General features: G+C 41.9%; 1 protein-coding gene across 2 annotated transcripts in view; it reads left to right on the forward strand.

Annotated features, from left to right (window-relative positions):
* The window catches only part of IK (IK cytokine), a 32,127-nt gene that overhangs the window by 3,203 nt on the left and 5,147 nt on the right, over positions 1-23,777 (forward strand). Inside the window, exons 3-16 of one of the 2 annotated variants that reach the window (XM_007517512.3) lie at positions 1,122-1,214; positions 1,682-1,741; positions 5,546-5,713; positions 5,883-5,997; positions 6,655-6,725; positions 6,817-6,863; positions 10,271-10,434; positions 16,336-16,444; positions 17,858-17,897; positions 18,016-18,235; positions 18,435-18,453; positions 20,480-20,558; positions 21,596-21,676; positions 21,966-22,023. In XM_007517512.3, the coding sequence (XP_007517574.1) occupies positions 1,122-1,214; positions 1,682-1,741; positions 5,546-5,713; positions 5,883-5,997; positions 6,655-6,725; positions 6,817-6,863; positions 10,271-10,434; positions 16,336-16,444; positions 17,858-17,897; positions 18,016-18,235; positions 18,435-18,453; positions 20,480-20,558; positions 21,596-21,676; positions 21,966-22,023 (1,324 nt within the window). Of the gene's footprint in view, positions 1-1,121; positions 1,215-1,681; positions 1,742-5,545; positions 5,714-5,882; positions 5,998-6,654; positions 6,726-6,816; positions 6,864-10,270; positions 10,435-16,335; positions 16,445-17,857; positions 17,898-18,015; positions 18,236-18,434; positions 18,454-20,479; positions 20,559-21,588; positions 21,677-21,965; positions 22,024-23,777 lie in introns of both variants that reach the window. The other variant, XM_060179358.1, reaches the window with a different exon arrangement.

A 23,777-nucleotide genomic window follows, 5' to 3' on the forward strand; every position in this document is an offset into this window, starting at 1 on the left:
AAGCATTCCATTATATAGTCAAGGAAATCCAGTTAACTCTTGTTCCTCCCACTCGCACACTTGTGTGTGGGGGAGGGGTAAGAATCTTCATTACTTCAAGGAAACCTTTTTTACATAGGCAAAGTAAAAGGAAAGATAGCACAGCGCTAAAGCTTTCCCCAGTGTGGTGATGGTGTCGGGGGGTGTGGGTGGGCTAACAGTTTCAAACCTGGGTTGAAAGCCAGTAAAATAGCTTACTTAATGTATTTGCTTTGTCATGATCACAACTCAGGTTTCCTGGTCCCCATTGCACTAAGGGAAGCTTTGGTAGTGTGGTCTTTCTCTGTCTCTCTCTCAATCTAAAAAAGTCAACCTGCAACAGTGATAACAAAAAAATAAGAACCTCGGTTGCATGTATGGTGAAGCAGACATCCTCCTTGGTGAACCATCTCACCAGCCCTTCTTCCTTTTAATTCCCCTAACACCCCCCCCCCCACACACACACATACACTTAATAACCTTCCCATTGTTGGTACCTAAGTTATTCTTAGCAAATTTCTTTCTAAAAGACTTTTTTTCCTGTCATGAGATTTCACCACTCTGAATGAACTTTTTTTAGATAGACAGTGACAGGCTAGGCAGTGGTGCACCTGGTTGAGCACATATATTACCTTATACAAGCTCCTGGGTTCAAACCCCCGTCCCTGTCTGCAGGGGCAAGCTTTACGAGTGGTGAAGCAATGCTACAGTTATCTCTCTTTCCCTATAACTCCCACTTCTCAATTTCTCAATGTTCTGTCAAATGAAATAAAAAGAAATGGAAAGAGATTGTGACAGACAGGAGAGGGAAAGATATCAGAGCGTTGGAACTTCCCCAATGCAGTGGGGACTGGGTCATACACGTGACAGTACATCTCCACTATCCAGATGGCTCTACTTCTGACTCTTTGAAGGTATTTGTGAGAGAGAAGATAAACCAGAACATTGTTCTGGAACATTATTTAACTCAGGACACTTGTAAATCCTTTGCTCTTCTGATGTATAACTTCTTGAGCTACCCACTTGATAATTCAACTTTTTTTAATATTCATTTTCTAATTAATATTGGTTACTAATTTGTAAAAACAATCCTTGCTTTCTAGGTCAAAACTTACCAATGAAGACTTCAGGAAACTTCTCATGACCCCAAGGGCTGCACCTACTTCAGCACCACCCTCCAAGTCACGTCACCATGAGTAAGTTCCAGAGTGTTCTAAAATTTACCATACCCTTCCTACAGAAAATCTGTTGGATTAGATGTCTTAGTAACTGACAGACTAGTTCTTTTTGGATTCTTTGGTTTTGATATTTTCTGGTGATTGATCCTCCAGTGCTCTTAGTGGGAGACCCTAAGATCTCACTTTTTCTCAGAATAAGTTCCATGGGACACTTAAGTGGCTTAGAATTGCAGCTGTTGCTTAAATAAGAAGCTATTTGGGTATATGCAATTTTAATAGCCCCTTGGGTGTCTATGAAAGCCACTTACCTAGAAATACTGGTGTGGGTCTCTGCATGATGAAAAGTGTTTACTTTGGCTAATATCCTAGGTCTTTCTTTATAACGTGTGCTCAACCGAGTGCGCCTTATTTTATGTCTTTCTTCAATCTTCAAGACCACATCTTAGAGGCAGTGTTTGCTATCAGCACATTTCTTTCTCTTCTAGGATGCCAAGGGAGTACAATGAGGATGAAGACCCAGCTGCACGAAGGAGAAAAAAGAAAAGGTGAAGGGAAGGTGGAGAGTTGTTGGGTTTTAAGGTGGAATTTATGCTTGGAGGGGCAAGTTCTGGACAAACCTCCCTTTATTTCATAGAGAAAAGGAGTGATGTTACTAGTAGAGTGACAATGTAAAGTAGAAGGATTAGGACTCAACCTGGGCTTTCTTCTCCTTTTTTCCTTCTTTTGTTTGTTTAAAAGAAATATTTTGGGGCCCGGTGGTGGTGCACCTGATTGAGCGCATGTATTATAGTGTTCAAGGACCCGGGTTCTAGCCCCCACCTGCAAGGGGGAAACTTCGTGAAGTGGTGAAGCAGTGCTGCAGGTGTCTGTCTCTCTCCCTGTCACCCCTTTCCCTCTTGATGTCTGGCTGTCTCTAATAAATAAAGATAATTAAAAAAATACATTTTTCTTTTTGTTTTGATAGAAACAGAGATAAATTGAGATGGGAGGGAAAGTGACAGACACCTGCATCTGTGCTTCACCACTTGTGACCCTTTCCCTCTGCACATTGGGACCAGGGGCTTAAACCTGGGTTCCTGCGCATTGTAACTTGTACAATCTACCAGATGCGCCACCACCTGGTCACTTTTTTTTTCTTTCCTATATGTACTTTTGCTAACAGGGTTGTTATCATTATAAGTAGAGAGAGAGACTTGGGACCAGGCAGTAGAGCAGCGGGTTAAGTGCTCATGGCACAAAGCACATGAACCAGATTAGGGATCCCGGTTTGAGCCCCCAGCTTCCCACCTGCAGGGGGGTTGCTTCACAGGTGGTGAAGCAGGTCAGGAGGTATCTACCTTTTTCTCCTCCTCTCTGTCCTCCCTTCCTCTCTCGATTTCTCTCTGTCCTATCCAATAACAACAACAACAACAACAACAACAACGATGGGCAACAAAAAGTAGTGCAGGCACTGAGCCCCAGCAATAACCCTGGAGGAAATAGAAGAAAAAGAAAGAAAAAAAGAGAGAGGGAGACTGACACGAGCAGCATTGCTTCACCAATGCTGAAGTTCCCCACTGAAACTGGGGATTTGAAGCTGGTTCTTTGCACATAGAATTATGTTCATTCTGCTGGCTGTGCCACAGCCCAGCCTCTGGATGGTTGTTTTTTTGTTTTTTGTTGTAACTTAATGAGTGAGAGACACCAGAGCACTGTTCATTTCCAGTATATGATAGTGCCAGGAATTCTACCTGCGACCTCTGAGGCCACAAGTACTGAAAAGCTGTTGTGCACTTGCTGTGCTATCTGCCCAGCCAAAGTGCTTTTAAAAAAAACCAAAAAACTATTAGTAATGAGAGAGAAAAAAATTCAAAACCACAGCACCACTCTGGCACATGGGATACCAGGAGTCAGCTTAGGGCTCATATTTGAGAGTTGAACATTTTTTCCACTGTGCCACCTCCCAGGCTGTCCAGCCTGAATGTTTTAATTTCATTTTACCAGTTCCTGCTTGGACAATTTTGGTGTTTTATCAGGTTGCCATGAGGGCCAAGTGTGATAGTAAATCAGGTACATGCTGAGCACTAGGGTCTGGTATGTAGTAATCACCTAATCTTGGCTGCCATCATTACTTATACTGTACTGAGTTCCCTAGATCTGGCATCGTTTTTCCTCACTTCTGTGAGTAGAAGAGCAAAGAATGACTTATTTTTAGATGATATTTGGAAGGCAATACAATTTCAGGTAACTTCTGTTTGCTGTATGGGGAAGCCTCATACCTCCTATCAAAGAGTCATGTAGTAGGGGTGGTGATATTAAATAGTAAAGTATCAGATGGATTGTCCCAAGTTAGCACTGGAGCAGCATATACTGTGGTTTCTTCTTTTTTCACTCTATTTTGTCTTACTTCTTTTTATTTAACGGTAGAAAGAGACATCAGAGCACTGCTCAGCTCTGGCTTATAATGGTGCTGAGGATTGAACCTGGGACCCTTGGTGCCTTAGACATGAGAGTCTTATGGTGTCTCCTCAGCCCCCAGGTATCCCCCCTTTTTTTTCCTACCAGGTCTTCACACTTGCACAGTTCTACTATTCTTAAGACTATTTTTCCCCCAGATGGTGGTGGGGGAGAGAGGAGAGAGATGAGAGATAAAACAGCACAGTTCCACTGTTTGTGAAGATTTCTCTTTGCATGGTGCTCATGTAGTAGCTAGGGACCTGTTCCTGGGTCCTCACTCATTGCAGAGTGTGATCTACTGGGTGAGCCATAGTCCAGTTCCCGTGGTTTGGTTTTGAATGTCAAGAAGCAACCAAAAGTTCTGTCACAACATAATGGAGCTTTCATCATGTAGAGCTGAATGAAGGTTTAAGGAAAGGAAGGGACTAGAGAGAGACTGTACCAGGTGGGTGTCTACTTTGCCATGTGTGCAGCCCAGGTTCAAGCCCTAGCACTATACGGGAATGCAGCAGCAAAGGGAAAAGTCTGCTACTAGGGTGTCTTTCCATCTATTTTAGTTTTTTTTATTTATTTATTAGATAGAGACAAATTGAGAGGGAAGAGGGAGGTAGATAGACCTGCAGCTCTGGCTCACCGCTTGTGAAGCTTCCCCCCTGCTGGTCCTTGTGCACTGTAATGTGTGCACTCAACCAGGTGCACAACCACCCGACCCCCTTTTTTATTATTATGATAGAATGAGAGGTGGTAGTGAAAAACCAGAACATTGTTAAGCTCTGCCATAAGGTAGTATGGGGAATTATTTTTATTTTACCAGAGCATTGCTCATCTCTGGGTTATGATAGTGCTAGGTTTTAAACCTGGGATCTTTAGTCTGTACGAAGGCATTTTGCATAACTATTCTGCTATCTCCCTACCCCTAATGTCAGGGATTGAACCTGAAGCCTCAGGGTCCTCAAGCATGCTAGTCAATTATTTTTTATTTTATTTATTTATATATTTATTTATTTATTGCCTCCAGGGTTATTGCTGGGGCTTGGTGCCTACACTACGAACTGCTCCTGGAGGCTATTTTCTCCCTTTTGTTGCCCTCATTGTTTATTGTTGTTGTTATTGCTGTCGTTGTTGGATAGGACAGAGAGAAATTGAGAGAGGACAGGAAGACAGATGGGGAGAGCAAAATAGACACTTGCAGACCTGCTTCAGTACTTGTGAAGCAACCAGGTAGGGAGCCAGGTGCTCAAACCGGGATCCTTAAGCTGGTCTTTGTGCTTAGCACCATGTGCACTTAACCCACTGTGCTACCATCTGGCCCCCTATGCTAGTCAAGTCTATATCAGGATGACCCTTTTTTTTCCTTGAAACGTTGTCTGGCAGGTTCAGTCCCTTTACCACTAGAAGCCAGAGCTGATCAGTGCTCTGGTAAAATAATAATAAAAAAAAGTTGTCTGGGACCAGGTATTGGTGTACTTAGTTAAGTGCATATACTACAGTGCTCAAGGACCTGGGTTCAAGCCCCTGGTCCCCAAATTCAAGGGAAAGCTTTACAAGCAGTGAAATAGGTCTGTAGGTATCTATCTCTCTCCCTTTCTGTCTCCCCCTTCCCTCACAATTTCTCTCTGTCTCTATCTAATAATTAATTAGTTAATTAAAAAATGAGAAGAAAAGTTGTCCTCAAAGTAATGAAATCACTCATGCATGAGACCCTGGTTCCAAAGAATACATATTTATTAAAAAGAAAATCATTTCTTTCTCAGTTTTATTTTGTTGATTACAGATAAGGAAGAGTTTCACATGAGGCATTAGGGATTGAATCAGGAACCTGAGACATGCAAGCCCAGTGTTCCACCAGTTGAACCATTTCTCCAGTTGCAGTAATTGGTAATTCTTAAATATTTCCTTTTCTCTGGTTACAGTTATTATGCTAAGCTTCGTCAACAAGAAATTGAAAGAGAGAGAGAACTAGCAGAGAAGTACCGGGATCGTGCCAAGGAACGACGAGATGGTGTTAATAAAGATTATGAGGAAACTGAGCTTATCAGCACCACGGCTAACTACAGGGCAGTGGGACCCACAGCTGAGGCGTAAGTACCATGGGGACCAGGCCATTATTTCCTTAGAATATGAGTCATTCATTCCTAGTCTGAGCTCTTCCTCACACTTTTCCTGCTCCGGAGCTCACATCAAACCATATCAAGAGGCACTTGCCACCTATAAAGAATTGTGCTAATGTAAATCTTTTTAATTATACAGAGACAAATCAGCTGCAGAGAAAAGAAGACAGTTGATCCAAGAGTCCAAATTCTTGGGTGGTGACATGGAACATACCCATTTGGTGAAAGGCTTGGATTTTGCTCTGCTTCAAAAGGTGAGTCTTGGTAAAGAGTAATGCTGGAGTTTTGAATGTTCTTGTATGGACTTTTGGACTTGTGAAATGAGGACTGAGACTGTTGTTAAGACTATCTTAAAGGGCTGTTGGTTACCCTGATTGCTACTTGTACTTTTTTTTTAATTGCCACCAAGGTTATTGCTGGGACTTGGTGTGTGCACAATGAATCCACTGCTCCCAGTTGCTCCCCCCCCCTTTTAAATTTCTATTTGAAAGAACAGGGAGACATTGAAAAGCCTTAGGGAGATAAGAAGGGAGAGAATCAGACACCTGTATACATGTTTCACCACTCATGAAGGTGGGAAGGTTGTGGGGGCTCAAATCTGGAACTTAACCAGGTGTGCCACCGCCCAGTCCTTACTACTCATATTTCAAGTCACAGCCTCAATTTTATTTTCTTGGGGAAATCTTTTCTGATAGCCCAATAAGAGTAAGTCTCCTCCATTCCTTTATCTCCTACTTTCTGTACTCTTACAAACCTCTTCTTTTTCACTTAGTAGTTATTTAGTTGCTTAATTTGTTTGCTCATTATAATCTTCAGTAGGGTAGTACTGTGTTTTTAGCGTAATGTGGCATAGTGAAGTTTAGTTAAAGTGTAATATGAATAATTGTGTAAATTGTTTGCTTTCCTCTTAGGTACGAGCTGAGATTGCTAGCAAGGAAAAAGAGGAAGAAGAACTAATGGAAAAGCCACAGAAGGAAACCAAGTAAGTAAATGACTGGGAAAACTTAAAGAGTTTAGAAGATGAAACCTAAAGAAGGTACACATTTAGCAAATGTATTTGTTATCCTTTTCAGGAAAGATGAAGATCCTGAGAATAAAATTGAATTTAAAACACGTCTGGGTGAGTACATTTTCTGTATTAGCACTGTGCATTCTAGTAAGTTGTAGACAATTTAATGTTCTATGCCCGACATTTCCGTTTTCACTCATTTTGACCCTGAAACCAGCTAAATACTGGAGTACTTCCCATTAAGTACTCTAGTAGAGTAGAGGGGCCAGGTGGTGGCACATCTGGTTGAGCACACACATTACAATGCATAAGGATGCAAGTTCAAGCCCCTGGCCCCCACCTGCAGAGGGGAAACTTCACAAGCCATTCAGCAGGGCTGCAGGTATCTCTGTCTCTTTACCTCTGTACTTCCTCCTCCCCTCTCAATTTCTCTGTCTCTATCCAGAAATAAATAATTAAAAAAAAAAAAGTACTAGAGTCGAAATCAAGCATTGACTTACTTATATATTTGTATATGTTACTTATCTCCATATCTTTATTGGAATCTTTTTCAGAGTGAAGTGTATGCACTAAAGGAGGTAGTGTGGTTACTGATTAAAAGGTTATAAGCATGCATTTAGAGAGACCTGGGTTTGAATCTTGGTGTGATGAAGCCATTATTAGATATGTGATATTAGGCAACTACCATCACTTCTCAGGACCTGTTTTTCATCTAAAAGTAGGGTTAAAATTTACCTCATATGGAGTCGGATGGTAGCGCAGTGGATTAAGTGCAGGTGACGCAAAGCACAAGGACCTGCTTAAGGATCCCAGTTCGAGCCCCCAGCTCTCCATCTGCAGGGGAGTTGCTTCACAAGTGGTGAAGCAGGTCTGCAGGTGTCTGTCTTTCTCTCCCCCTCTGTCTTCCTCTCCTCTCTCCATGTCTCTCTGTCCTATCCAACAACATTAATAACAACAACAATAATAACTACAACAGGGGCAACAAAAGGGAATAAATAAATAAAAAAAAATATTTTTAAAAAATTACCTCATAATGAATTTTGGGACAGAGAAATAGTGGGTTGCTGGAAAAGTTATGACATGTTTTTCTTTTTTTTTTTTTAATTTTCCCTATTGTTGCCCTTGTTGTTTTTCATTGATGTTGTCGTTGGTAGATAGGACAGAGAGAAATGGACAGAAGAGGGGAAGACAGAGAAGGGGAGAGAAAGACAGACACCTTCAGACCTACTTCACCGCCTGTGAAGCAACTCCCCTGCAGGTGGGGAGCCCGGGGCTCAAAGTGGGACCCTTACCGGTCCTTGCGCTTTGCGCCATGTGCGACATGTTTTTCTATGCAAAAATGTGTCATGACTGTTCTGACCATCCTATTGATGCAATTTTCTTACCATGTTGAGTATGTAGTAGACCTTTTTTTTTAATCACTGATTATATATCTTGTCTTCTTCCATAGAAGGCCTAATTTAATGTTAAGACTCAGTGTCCTTGAGGAGGTTATGTAGAAGTATAGAAAAGAGCTCAGGCTTAGGAGTTCGATTGCCTGATACCATCTTTTTCTGTCGCTTGATAGCTGTATAATTGGGTGAATCACTTAGCTCTTAGCTTTAGTATTCCTCACCCCCTTTTTAACTTTAGTACTTTAAAAAAAATTTTTTTTTATTATTGGACAGAGACAGAAGTTGAGGGGGGATAAGAGGGAGAGAGACAAAGACAACTGCAGCCCTGCAGGTAGGGACCAGGAGCTTGAACCAGTGTCCTTGTGCACTGTAATGTGAGTGCTTAGCCAGTTGTGCCAACTACCTGGCTTTAGTATTCTTACTAATTAAAAGAAGATAATGTCTACACAACCCCACAGGGCTGTTGCATAGATCCAGTGAAGTTCTGAACCTCCATAGCACTTTGCATGGTGACTGGCACAGAGTAAACACTTAATAAATGGCAGCTGTTATGTTATGTCTTATGGCTTATGTGCAGGTAGGAGAACCTTTGCTAAAACTCTTGGCAGAGGAAGTCGGGTGGTAGTGCAGCGGGTTAAATGCACATGGCACAAAGCGCAAGGACCTGTGTAAGGATCCTGGTTCGAGCCCCCGGCTCCCCTCCTGCAGGGGAGTTTCACAGGCGGTGAAGCAGGTCTGCAGGTGTCTTTCTCTCCCCCTCCTTTCTCCATTTCTCTCTGTCCTATCCAATAACGATGACTTCAATAACAACAGTAATAACTATAACAACAAGGGCAACAAAAGGGAAAATAAATGAACAAATTTTAAAAATTAAAAAAAAACTCTTTGCAGAGTATTTATTGATAAAATCACATCACTTCGGGGGTCCTGCAGTAGTGCAGCGGGTTAAGCGCACGTGTGAAGCGCAAGGACAGGCTTAAGGGTTCTGGTTCGAGCCCCCAGCTCCCCACGTGCAGGAGGGTTGCTTCACAAGCAGTGGAACAGGTCTGTAGGTGTTTGTCTTTCTCTCCCCCTCTCTGTCTTCCCCTCATCTCTCAGTTTCTCTCTGTCCTATCCAATGACAATGACAGCAATAACAACAACAATAATATAAACAACAGTGATAAACAGCAAGGGCAACAAAAGGTAAAAGGTGGCCTCCAGAAGTAGTGGATTCATAGTGCAGGCCCCGAGCCCCAGCAATAACCCTGGAGGCAAAAAAAAAAAGAAATCGGGGCCTGGATTAAGTGCACATGGCACAAAGCACAAGGACCAGCCTAAGGATCCCATTTGAGCCCCCAGCTCCCCACTTGCAGAAGGGTCGCTTCACAAGTGGTGAAGCGGGTCTGCAGGTATCTTTCTCTCCCCCTCTCTGTCTTCCCTTCCTATCTCGATTTCTCTCTGTCCTATCCAACAATAACAGCAATAACAACAGCAATAACAACGAAAAACAACAAGGGCAACAAAAGGGGAAAAAAATAGACTCCAAGAGCAGTGGATTTGTAGTGCAGGCACTGAGCCCCAGCAATAACCCTGGGGATTTAAAAAAAAAAAAATCACATCAGAAGAAACAGGAAGATCAAAGATACTTTTAGGTAAAACAATCCAGGAATAACTGAAGAAGCACAAATTACTTTCAAGGTATGGGAGACAACAATATGTTAAACCTTGATTACAGTAGTCTTTGTCTGAATGTCATTAAGTCAAGAGCAATTCTCTGACACTTCAATAAATAATCAGGTCACTCTTATGCACAAACCCCAAAACTTTCAGGAAAATAGCCAGAGGTCAGAGTTATATATATATATGTATTTTGTATAATCCAAGGCCTGTGGGCTAGTAATTTTAACTCTGGACATCTCATACTTCTGCCTTAAGAGGGAGAGAGTTGTGACAAAAAAAAGTGTTCCTAGGACCTTACTTACTGGGTCACCTGTTTACAGTCAACCACACCATGTTTCTTAAACACAGAAGTTTTAAGGAAAATCAACAAAAATTTTACCAATGAATATCAAAAAGTCTGGGATCAGGAAACTTCCTCAGCAATGTTTCATTAGCTACTTGTTGCTCGCTCTCTTTTTCTAGGTCGAAATGTTTACCGCATGCTCTTCAAGAGTAAGGCATATGAGCGGAATGAGCTGTTCCTTCCAGGCCGCATGGCCTACGTTGTGGACCTAGATGATGAGTATGCGGACACAGACATCCCTACTACTCTTATTCGCAGCAAGGCTGATTGCCCCACCATGGAGGTGAGTGATCCAAGTTCTTTATTTTTATTTATTAATTTATTTATTCCTTTTTATTGCCCTTGTTTTACTGTTGTAGTTATTATTGTTGTTGTTATTGATGTTGTTGGATAGGACAGAGAGAAATGGAGAGAGGAGGGGAAGACAGAGAGGAGGAAAGACAGATACCTGCAGACCTGCTTCACCACCTGTGAAGCGACTTCCCTGCAGATGGGGATCTGGGGGCTCAAACCAGGATCTTTATGCCGGTTCTTGTACTTTGTGCCACCTGCGCTTAACCCACTGCACTACCACCTGACTCCTGTGATCCAAGTACTAAGAGCCTATCTGATCTCCTGAACTTCAAACCTGGGAGTCAACCTGCCTTGTGCTTTATCTACCTCATACTTTTTTTTTTTCTTCTTCCACTTTGGGGCAGGAAGGTAACTGACCTGGTAGAATTGGTCCTCGCTATATGTACAACCCAGGTTATGGCCTTGGCACTTTATGTGAATGCCATGACACTGGGAGAAGCTCTAGTTTTGTTGTGTTTGTCCCTTTCTCTGTCTATCTGAAGTGAAAATAATGAAAAAGTAGCCCCAAGACTTGAAATCATACATGTGATACAAGATTTTTAAAAATTAGTTAATGATTTTATGACACAGACCAGGGCACTGTTCTACTCTAACATCTGGTTCTGGGCATCAAAGCTAGGGCTGCACACCAGTCCTGTACTCTCCCTGGCAGAACCATCTCCCTGGTCTTCTAGGTGTCACAGTTAATCCATCACTGTTAAGTCTACTTTTTTCATCTTTTTTTTTTTTTTAACCAGAGCACTGCTCAGCTCTGGTTTATGGTGGTATGGGGGATTGAACCTAGGACTTTGGAACCTCAGGTATGAGAGTCGGTTTGAATGACCTTTATGCTGTCTACCCACATCCTACTTTTAATCTTCTATCTCTCAGTCAGATCTGGTTTTTTTTCCCCCCTCAAGTCCGCTAGTACCATCTCAGACTAAACCATCGTCTTTTATTGAAATAATCAAAGGAATCTCCTAGTTGGCTTTTTTATTTCCAGTAGTTGGCTAGTTCCTTTCAGTAAGTCATTTATTTTTCTTATTTAGAGAAACATAACATATCCTCCCCGCACTCCCCTTTAACACAGAGGTAGAGACAGAGAGTGAAAGAAGCCACAGCACAAAAACTTCCTTCAATGCAGTGGTGGCTGTGCTTGAAACTGGTCATATGCATGGCAAAGCAGCACACTAAGTGAATTCCTTCACCTTCTACCCCCATCTTTTATTAATATCAGAGCATTGCTCAGCTCTGGCTTATGGTGGTGCTGGGGTTTGAGCGGAGACCTTAGAACCTCAGGCATGAAAGTCTTTTTTTTAATTCTCTCATATTAATTAAATAGTGATTTATATGACTACAAATTGATAGGAGTATACATTGATAGGAAAGTCTTTTTCATAACCATTATGCTGTTTCTCCAGGCCCTCCCTCCCCCATTTTATTTTTTTAATTTTGTATTACAGGGTTGCATGTCGATGGGTTTGTATCCACACCATTTCCACCACCAGAGTTGTGAATCTTCACTCTCCCTATTGCAATCTACCACAGTTCCCCTAAAGTTGTAGACATGGGCCAAGCATCTTCTCTACGACTGTCCACATTTATATATAGTTGCCCCTTCTTTTTCTGTTTCAATCTCTTTTCCCCTCTAAGCCACATACAACATCATAGCTACCTCTATATCCCTCTCCTTTTCCTTCTCTCTCTCTCTGGGTGCTCTTGTGGTTTTTTTAAATTTTTTTATTTACTTATTCCCTTTTGTTGCCCTTGTTTTATTGTTGTAGTTATTATTGTTGTTGTCGTTGTTGGATAGGACAGAGAGAAATGGAGAGAAGGGGGAAGACAGAGAGGGGGAGAGAAAGAGAGACACCCACAGACCTGCTTCACTGCCTGTGAAGCGACTCCCCTCAGGTGGGGAGCCGGGGGCTCGAACTGGGATCCTTACACAGGTCCTTGGGCTGTGCGCCATGTGTGCTTAACCCGCTGCGCTACTGGGACCCGTTTTGTGTTTTTTTTAAGCGTAGGAAAGGCCAAAAGAGGAGAACCAGAGAGTCACTCTGGCACATGAGATACTGAGGATTGAACTTGTGACTTTTTTTTTTTTTTTTCTAGAGATTTTATTTATTTATGAGAAAGATAGGAGGAGAGAGAAAGAACCAGACATCACTCTAGTACATGTGCTGCCGGGGATCGAACTCAGGACCTCATGCTTGAGAGTCCAAAGCTTTATCACTGTGCCACCTCCCGGACCACTGAACTTGTGACTTTATGCTTGAGAATCCAACACTAACCACTGCCTTGACTGACTTTTTTTTTTATTCCCCCCCTTCCCTTCCTTCCCTCCCTTTCTTTTTTTTCCCCCGCTACTAGAGTTCTGATTCTTCACTTTCCCCACTGCAATCCACAGTTCCCCTAAGGCTGTAGACATGGGCCACCTCCCTTCCTTTCTTTCTCTTTTAATTTTGAGCCGTTTGTTTTTTCTTTTTAAATTTTTATTTATTTTTAATTTCTTTATTGGGGGATTAATGGTTTACAGTTGACAAATACAGTAGTCTGTACATGCATACTATTTCCCAGTTTTCCACATAATTGTTTCTTATGACTAACAGGACTGCTTTTAATTCATTTGGTTCAACCTATATGTACTAGGGTGAAATTGTTGCAATTGCTGAAAAGCTTTTCTTAATATAAATTTGCACCTGTTATGTTTATTCACTGGTACAATATAGAAAGGAATGAATTTAGGACATGATGGATTACACCACTATTAGATTCAAACTCACTACACATGGGAAATCTGCTTTCTTTATAAGTTCTTCAAATTAAAGTGAAATTGGGACATTCTTCTGTAGATGAACATGTGCCTCAGGAACAAACTATAAAAAAAAATGAACAAAAATACGTGCTAATTCTTGAAAATATGTTCCGCTTTCCCTTTTTAAGTGGGTATGCTGATTATTTTGGTCGGTGTGATTCTTTGTTGAAGAAATAAAGATTTGTTCAGTGCACTACTGTGCACATGGCAACACCTACAGACATAGCACCACTGATTTAACACCAACATACTTAGCACCAAACTTTCTCAGTTGCTATAACCCAGTTTTCTTTTTTATAGTGTACCTTTATAGAGTCATGCAATCATTATAAGAATAGTAAAACATTTTTGTTGTATACAAAAAAAAACCTGTATTCTTAATTTTTTTCAATTTTTTTAATCTATTCCCTTTTGTTGCCCTTGTTGTTTTACTGTTGTAGTAATTATTGTTGTTGTTATTGATGATGATGTTGTTGGATAAGACAGAGAGAAATGGAGAGAGTAGGGGAAGACAGAGGAGGGAGGTAAAGACAGACACATGCAGACCTGCCTCACCGCTTATGGAACGACTCCCCTGCAGGTGGGAATCCGGGGCTCAAACTGGGGTCCTTACACAGGTCCTTGAGCTTGGCGCCACGTGCCCTTAACCTGCTGCCCAATTCCCAAAAACCTGTATTCTTTAGCTATCGGTTCCTCTAATCTTCCCTTCCCACTTTCCATCCAGATTTCAATGTATAACCAGGGAAATCTCTAAAATAACACGTTTTTTTAAAAATTATTTTATTATTTTTAAATTTTATTTTTATTTATTTTCCCTTTTGTGCCTTAATAACACCTTTTTTAAAAAAGACTTACTAACATGAGAAAAAAAAGAGGAGAGAGAACCAGAACATCAGTCTGGCACATGTGACTATAGGAATCAAACTCAGCACCTCATGCCTTTTACTCTAAAGTTCTAGTCACTGCCATCTTCCAGGTCACAACACACTTTTTTTTTCTTACAGGAAAATTTTTTCTTCTCTCTCTCTCTCTTTATTGGGAATTAAAGGTTTATAGTCAACAGTAAAATACAGTACATGTGTAGCATTTCTCAGTTCTCCATGTAACAATTCCCCTCTAGGTCCTCTTCTGCCATCATGTTCCAGAACCTGAACCCTTACCCCCACCCCAGAGTCTTTTAACTTTGGTGCAATACACCAAACCCAGTCCAAGTTCTGCTTTGTGTTTTCTTACTTTCAACTTCTTTATTATTTTTAGGATTTAATAATGATCAACAAGATTGGGGAATAAGAGGGGTACATTTCCCATCACCAGAGTGCTATATCCCATCCCCTCCATTGGAAAATTCCCTATTCTATATCCCTCTGGGAGTATGGATCAATGGTCTCTATGGGGAGAAGGTGGGCCAAACGGTTTCGCAATGGGTTAAGTGTGCATGGCTCAAAGTGCAACGACTGACGCAAGGATCCCTGTTTGAGACCCCAGTTCCCCACCTACAGGGAGGTCACTTCACAAGCAATGAAGCAGGTCTGCAGGTGTCTTATTGTTGGATAGTATGCCAGCTCCCCCTGGCTTCTGCTTAACCATATGCCTATATAGGGATAGATTTAATCCCATTCAAAGCTTTGGTCTATTTACATAAATCACTTTTACATTTACATAAAGCACTCTCTCCAGGGCATTGGTGGTTCAGTGATAGGATTCTCGCCTGCTCTGCCCCCTCCTTGTCACACTCTGATTTTCACCAGTCACTTTTCTCTCCACCCTCTCTATGTCACATCCTGTTTCCACCCTACTTGGCAAGTATATATAAAGACAGCATTGTGAGTTTTGGGGTACCTTGAGTTTAGCTTAGCTCGGCTTAGATTGTGCTGCGTCCTGCATGAATAAAGAGATACTGCCTACAGCTCAACCATGAGTCCCTGGTCGTCTGTTACCCGCCCGTGAAGCTAGCCCGGCGAAAACAACCTAGCCCGGCGAAAACAACATCTTATCTTTCTCTCCCCTTCTCTGTCTTCCCCTCCCCTACCAGTTTCTCTCTGTCCTATCCAACAATAATAACAAGGGCAACAAAAATGGGAAAAATGGCCTCCGGGAGCAATGGATTCTTAGGGCAGTCACCATACCTCAGTGATAACCCTGGAGGCAAAAATATATATGGGATTCAGAAGGTAGGAGCTCTGGATTCTGTAATTGCTTCTCCACTGGACATGGGTGTTGACAGGTCGACCCATATTCTCAGCCTGTCTCTCTCTCTCTCTCCTTAGTGGGGTAAATCTCTGGAGAGGTGGGGTTTGGGGACACATTGGTGAGGTTGTCTGCCTAAGGAAGTCAGGTTGACATCATGGTAAGATTTTTCAACTTCTATCATCCCATGTTCATGCTTCTCTTTCTGACTTATCTCACTTAACATGATTATTCCTTCAAGCTCTATCCAAGATGATGTGAAGAAAGTGAAATCACCATTTTTAATAACTGAGTACAATATTCCATTTTGAATATATGCCACAACTTTCTTAGCACTCATCTGTTGTAGAACAAACAGTTTTGTCTCACCATAGTTTAGAAGCTTTCAGGGTTGGGGATATAGCTTAGTTGTTATATGAAAATACTTTCATGCCAGAAACCTCAACATTCCCATGTTCAAATTCTGGCACCACTATAAACCAGAGATGATCAGCGATTGGAGTGAGGGTGGGGAGAGGAGCTTTCAGTTGGTTTTCATTGTTTGGGTAAAAAAGCAAAATCTTTCTTTGGCATATGAGCCTTGGAACATCTAGCTTTTGCAGTCTTTTTTTTTTTTTTTTTTTCCCCACCGTGTTTCCTTGTTCTGTAATTATCTTTACTTTTTTCAATATTGTAGATTTACTTTTGGTTTGAACTTTTGTGCAAACTGCTTTTTCATCTCTGGAATATTCTATAAGACAACACCTCCATCTTCTTGCGAATGGTAATTTATCCTCTATTTTAAGTGAGTGAATGACTAAATGAAGAGATTCCTGCTTAATGGAATAATATGCTTTTTGGGATTTTTAGGCCCAGACTACATTGACTACAAATGACATTGTCATCAGCAAGCTCACCCAGATCCTTTCCTACTTGAGGCAAGGAACCCGCAATAAGAAGCTCAAAAAAAAGGATAAAGGTAACTTGAAGGTTTAGGGAGAGGAACCTTATTCCTGGAGGATTCTTGGGGATGGATCCCAAGTGTCCTGGAGCTTTCTATCACCAGAACACTAGGAGGTCCTAGGGAGCAGGGACAAATGGGAGCAGTGGAGCATTGGCAAGTTTCTATTTGACCCATGCAGGAGGCAGTGATTAACTTTGAAGCATGAGAAGAAGAGAATATGGGTAGCTGTTGTCCCATTTTTTCTTTCCGTTTTTATAACATTTTATCAGTGGTTTAGTTTATAAGATTATTAGATTATGTGAGGAATTTAAATTAAAAAAAAATATATTTATTCCCTTTTGTTGCCCTTGTTGTTTTAGTGTTGTAGTTATTGTTGATGTCGTCGTTGTTGGATAGGACAGAGAGAAATGGAGAGAGGAGGGGAAGACAGAGAGGGGAAGAGAAAGATAGACACCTGCAGACCTGCTTTACTGCCTGTGAAGCGACTCCCGTGCAGGTAGGGAGCTGGGGGCTCGAACCAGGATCCTTCCACTGATCCTTCCGCCTTGTGCCACGTGCACTTAACCCGCTGCGCTACCACCTGACTCCCTAAAACAATTTTTTAAAATATTTATTTATTCCCCTTTTTTGTTACCCTTTTTAAAATTTTTTAAATATTTATTTATTTTCCCTTTTGTTGCCCTTGATTTTCATTGTTGTTGTAGTTATTGTTGTTATTAATGTTGTCATTGTTGGATAGGACAGAGAGAAATGGAGAGAGAAGGGGAAGACAGAGGGGGAGAGAAAGACACCTGCAGACCTGCTTCACTGCTTCTGAAGCGACTCCCCTGCAGGTGGGGAGCCGGGGGCTCGAACTGGGATCCTTAGGCCTGTCCTTGCACTTTGTGTCACGTGCGCTTAACCCACTACGCTACTGCCCAACTCCCAGGGGGATTTTTTTTCTACATCACATCCACCAGCAAAGTTTTATGCCTACTTTCACCACCCCCAACTCCAGGTTCTAAACAGAAGATTTTTTTTTTCCCCTCTAGAGTTATCGCTGGGACTTGGTGCCAGCACTACAAGTCCACTGCTCCTGGAGGCCATTTTTCCCATTTTGTTGCCCTTATTATTATTACTGCTATTGTTGTTATTGCTGTTGTTTTTGGATAGGACAGACAGAAATTGAGAGCGGAGGGGCGAGAGAAAGACACCTATAGACCTGCTTCACCACTCGTGAAGCAACCCCCCCTGCATGTGGGGAGCTGGTGGCTCAAACTGAGATCCTTACATCAGTCCTTGCACTGTGTACCATGTGTGCTTAACCTGCTACACTACCGCCTGGCCCCCTAAACAGATTTTTTAAGGGGACGTTGAGAACTGAAGAGCATGGTGAGGCTGAGTAGCATTATATTATACGTGCTTTCCTTGCTTTTCTCTACATTTTAGGAAAGCTGGAAGAGAAGAAACCCCCCGAGGCTGACATGAAGTATGTATCTTCTTTCTTGCCACCTGATCTGAAGGAACTGGGACTGTGGTTTTCACCATTGGCATTTTTGGGGAGCTGTTGGTCTAAGAATGTAGAGAAATGATCTCTGTTTTCCTAGTATCTTTGAAGACATTGGGGATTATGTGCCCTCCACTACCAAGACACCTCGAGACAAGGAGCGGGAGAGATACCGGGAACGGGAACGTGATCGGGACAGAGACCGTGACAGAGAGCGGGAGCGAGAACGTGACAGAGAGCGGGAACGTGAGCGGGACCGAGAGAGAGAAGAGGAGAAGAAGAGACACAGTTACTTTGAAAAGCCAAAAGTAGATGATGAGGTGAGAGATGTGGGCCCCTGGTACCAGATGGTGGAGCTGTGCCTCAGAGTTCCATAGAAGCAACTAGATGAATTCTTCCAGTGTAGGAACCATCCTACAAATGTGCTTGGGCTGGTGGTAAGGATTTTATCTTGTCCTGGGGGTGGAGGGTAAGTAGGAATCAGTCATGTAGACACTCACCTCTTTTTTTTTTTTTTAGCCCATGGATGTTGACAAAGGTGAGTTGTTTGCAAGGCATTTTGCATAGGATCTCAAAGTTCTGTTTTCCCTGCACTAGCAAGGATGTGACTGGGGAACGGCTGAGTTCCTGTAAGGTCTCTGTGTTACTGTATGGAATAGACGTGAATATCACGGTCCCTCTATCTTCCTGGGCAATACCAGAGCATATTTGTTCTGTTAACTAAAATTCTTCCATCTGTGGGATTCTGAGAATGTGAGAAGATTGATCCAGTAAATACTCTGAGCAACCTACCCATGTCTGCCAAAACTCATTCTCAGCTGGAATTTAATTAAAATTTTGTTGAGACTTGGGATGCAACTCAGTGGCAAAATGCATGCCTTCATGTGTATGAGGGCTTGATCCCCAGGACTACACAAACTTTTTTTTTGTTCACTAAATTCTCTTGCTTTTGTTTGACTTTATTTTTAAGACTTATTTTTTGTTTGTTTTTTAGAATATTTTATTGATTTATTAATGAGGAAGATAGGAGGAGGAGAGAAAAAGAACCAGGCATCACTCTGGTACATGTGCTTTCAGGGATTGCACTTGGGACCTCCTGCTTAAGAGTTGAGTGCTTTATCCACTGCACCATCTCCTCGATCACAAGACTTTTTTTATTAGGATTTGGCAGGAAGGTACCCAGTAGAGATTGATAATGTTATGAAGCATAAGGACATGGACTCAAGCACCTGGTCTCCAATTTGTATAATGAAGGGTTCACAAGTGGTAGAGCAGTGCTACTTAACAGGTGTCTCCCTTTCTTTCTCTTCTCATCCTCTCTTCTCGCCCTCCCCCCCCCCCCCAAGAAAAAGAGAAAAAGGCCACCTAGTACAGTGTGGAGTTGTTGTGCAGGCACTGAGTCCCACTGATAACCCTTGTGGCAAAAAAACAAATTACTATTATTTACTTATGAAAAGGAGAGAGAGCCAGAGCATCATTCTGGCATATGTGATGCCAGGGACTAAATTTGAGATCTCATACTTGAGAACTGAACACTATCCATTTTGCCACCTCCTGGGCTACATCTCTGGTTTTGAAAATGTTATAAATGTCACTATGGCCCAGGAGGTGGTGCAATGGATGAAGTGTTGAACTTTCAAGCTGAGTTTGATTATCAGCATCCCAATGTGCCAGAGTAATGCTTTGCTTCTTTTTCTCCCCCCCCCCACGTTTCTCTCAGTAGATAAGTAAGCTTTTTTAAATTTTATTTTATTGTTTTAATTATTTATTAGAAATTGAGAGCAAAGGAGGAAATAGAGATAGAGACAGCTGCAGTACTCTTCACTTGCACATTGAAATATGTGGCTTGAGCCACGTGTGCCACCTCCTGGACCCCTTATGTACTTTTTAAAAAAAAATTTTTTTTTTCATATTCATTTATTTATTTTCTCTTTTGTTGCCCTTGTTTTTTATTGTTGTAGTTATTCTTATTGTTGTTACTGATGTCGTCATTGGACAGAGAGAAATGGAGCGAGGAGGGAAAGACAGAAAGGGCAAGAGAAAGATAGATACCTGCACACCTGCTTCACTGCCTGTGAAGCGACTTCCCTGCAGGTGGGGAGCCAGGGGCTCGAACCAGGATCCTTATGCTGCTCCTTGCACTTTGCGCCACATGCACTTAACCTGCTGTGCTACCACCCGACTCCCTGTACTTTATTTTAATGAGAGTTATTGAGAGAAAGATACAGAAAATCTACCAGAATACTGCTCAGATCTGGCTTATTGTCCTAGATATTGAACCTAGGTCCTCAGTGTCTCAGGCATGAAAGTCTTGCATAATCATTATATTATTTCCCTAGATATTTTTCTCTTTAATGTTATAGAAACCAGGGTGGTACATTTCTCTCAGTCCTATCCAACAATGACATCAATAATAACTACAATGATAAAACAACAAGGACAACAAAAGGGAATGAATTAATAAATATAAAAAATGTTTTAAGTTAGTTATATAAATCATTGAATTGTGGGGAATGATTATGATTTCTTTACTTTAAACAGAATTCTCTTTCACTTTCCACTAGGACCTGGATCTGCCAAGGAGTTGATCAAGTCTATCAACGAAAAGTTTGCTGGCTCTGCTGGCTGGGAAGGAACTGAATCATATCCTTTATTTTTTATTGCCACCATAGTTATTACTGGGGTTTGGTGCCAGCACTACTAATCCATTCATCCTGGCAGCCATTTTTTTCTTTTCTTTCTTTTCTTTTTCCTTTCTACTTTATTTGATAGGACAGGGAGAAATTGAGTGAGAAGGGGTAGATGGAAAGGGACCGAGAGAGAGAGAGAGAAAGATAACTGTAGACTTGCTTTACCACTTGTGAAGCTTCCCTCCTGCAAGTGGGGAGCAGGGACTTGAACCTGGGTCCTTGAGAATGTACATAATGTGTACATTATGTGCCACCACCTGGCCCTCTCAGATCCTTTGTATTAGTATATTTCTGATTCTAGAGAACTGTACACTTTTTTTAAAAAAATACTTTATTTATTAATGAGAAAGGAGAGAAAGAATGAAGCAGATATCACTCTGGTATATGTGCTGCCGGGGATTGAACTCAGGACCTCATACTTGAGGGTTCAATGGTTTATCCACTGCCACACCTCCCAGACCATGAGAACTGTTCACTTTTGTTTTTCTTTTTTTTTTAACTGTCTGTATTTGTATATATCTGCCCACTATTTATTTATTTATTCCCTTTTGTTGCCCTTGTTGTTTTATTGTTATAGTTATTATTGTTGTTATTGATGTCATTGTTGTTAGGACAGAGAGAAATGGAGAGACTAGGGGAAGACGGGGGGGAGAGAAAGATAGACACCTGTAGACTGCTTCACCACTTGTGAAGCGACTCCCCTGCAGGTGGGGAGCCGGGAGCTCGAACTGGGAAACTGTTCACTTTTCATTCCAACTCCTCCTGCCTATCTCCCAGCTACCTCACAACCCCCTCCCACCACCACCACCACTTTCTTCATTTTTGCTGAACTTTCACAGAAAAGACATCAGGTCATCATTCCCTTTCCTCCCAGGATCCACTCAGGCTCACAGTTCTCTTAAGAGTTTTCCTATGGAGGCTTCTAGTCATTGACCCTTACTGCTTGAAGCTTTCTGCTATTGGTAGAATTACTTTCTTAACACAGTGTATGTTGAAGAAGCCAGAAGACAAGAAGCAGTTGGGAGATTTCTTTGGGATGTCTAACAGTTATGCTGAGTGCTACCCAGCCACGTACGTGAGACTGTATTAAATAAGGGTGATTAAAAAGTTGTCAGGAGGGGTGTGTGTGTGAGGGTGGTGGAGAGCCAATTTGTTGAGACTCAATCACATTTTATATGTTAGGCTCGGAGTGGTTATTCTAATCTTTCCTAGGTATGGTGCTTTAGTTTGGTAGGTTTCAGCTGAAACACAGAAATTTGTGTCCGTTTCACCTGTTCCATTTTTGGCTTCTCAAAGTAGCATTGCCTCTTTTGTGAGTAGTGGATGCTACTCATTCGGTCTCTCTCTTGCTTCTCTTTAGGATGGATGACATGGCTGTGGATAGTGATGAAGAGGTGGATTACAGCAAAATGGACCAGGTAGGGATCTGGAAGGAATGGTAGAAACTCATATTTATTAGAGGAAGGGAATTAAAAATGAGAACAACCCAGGATCTCATATTTGAGAGTCCAGCACTTTTAAAATTTTTTTATTGCCACCAGGGTTATCACGGGCTCAGCTGCCAGCAATACAGATTCACTGCTCCTGGCAGCCACTTCTTCCTGTTTTATTTTATTGGACAGAGAAATTGAGAGGGGAGGGAGAGAGAAAGACACCTACAGACCATTTAATACATATCCCCTTTGCCACTCCCCCACTCCCAAAAGATCTGGGTCTCATTTGCCCTACCTCCCTCAGCTGGAGCAGTGGAAGTAGCAACATTGTGGGGTCATGGGCAGTTTAACTTTTTTTTTTTGGACACCACAGTTATCACTGGGGCTTTATGACTCACCACTCTTAGCAGCCTTTCCCCCACCCCCTTGCTAGAACAGAGAGAGAAAATGAGAAGGGAGAAGATATAGGGGGAGATAGCTACAGACTGGATGCTTTACTGTTTATGAAGTATCCCCCCTATAGGTGGAAAGTAGGGCTTCAAACCCAGGTCCTTCCACATGATACTGTGTGCTCTCAACTGCTTGCACCACTGCCTCTCCCACTCCCAGTTGAACCATTTTACATGCCTGTACTTTACTGACTCTGGAGGTGGCGTAGTGGATGAAGTGTTGGACTCTTAAGCCAGAGGTCCCAAGTTTAAGCCCATGTATCATCTGTGCCAGAGTGATTATCTGGTATTCTCTCTTCTCCTGTCTCTCATAAACATATAAATCTAAAAGCAAAAATAAATAAATATAAGGCTGCACATTAAACCAAACTTCACTTGGGTCCAAAATGTATTTCTTCTTTTAAAAAAAATTTTTTTCCCGGGAGTCGGTGGAAGTGCAGTGGGTTAAGTGCACGTGGCGCAAAGCTCAAGGACCGGCGTAAGGATCCTGGTTCGAGACCCGGCTCCCCACCTGTAGGGGAATCGCTTCACAGGCAGTAAAGCAGGTCTGCAGGTATCTATCTTTCTCTCCCCCTCTCTGTCTTCCCCTCCTCTCTCCATTTCTCTCTGTCCTATCCAACAACAATAACTACAACACTAAAAAAAAAAACAAGGGCAACAAAAGGGAAAATAAATATTAATATATATATGTGTATATATATGTGTGTGTGTGTATATATATATATATTATTTATCTCATTGGGTAGGGCACATTCATGTTCTGAGTTCAAGCCCTGGCACCAAATAAGTAAAAGTGAGCCACAACACCAGAAAACTACCACTGTGTTTCTCCTTCTCTGTGTAATGTCTGAAATACAGAGAATGAAAAAGAAAGCATAGTTGCTGCTCAGGATGTAACACAGTGGATGAAGCAGTGGATTTTCAGGCATGAGGTCCGAAGTTCAGTCTCTGGCATCATGTCTACCAGAGTGATGATTTGGTGCTCTCACTTTCTTTCAAATCCACAAACAAATGGAAGTGTTATAAACGATTTATTTAAAAAGAAAAGTATATCTTTAAGAAGAAAAAGTGGGAGTCGGGCATTAGTGCAGCAGGTTAAGCAAAGCGTAAGGGCCGACATAAGGATCCCAGTTCGAGCCCCCAGCTCCCCACCTACAGGAGATCGCTTCGCAAGTGGTGACGCTGGTCTTCCGGTGTCTTGTCTTTCTCCCCTCCTCTCTGTCTTCCCCTCCTCTCTTCATTTCTCTGTCCTTTCCAACAACAACAGCTATGACAACAATAACAACTACA

Source organism: Erinaceus europaeus, chromosome 2, assembly GCF_950295315.1.
Source record: "Erinaceus europaeus chromosome 2, mEriEur2.1, whole genome shotgun sequence".
In the NCBI taxonomy this organism is placed as follows: Eukaryota; Metazoa; Chordata; class Mammalia; order Eulipotyphla; family Erinaceidae; genus Erinaceus; species Erinaceus europaeus.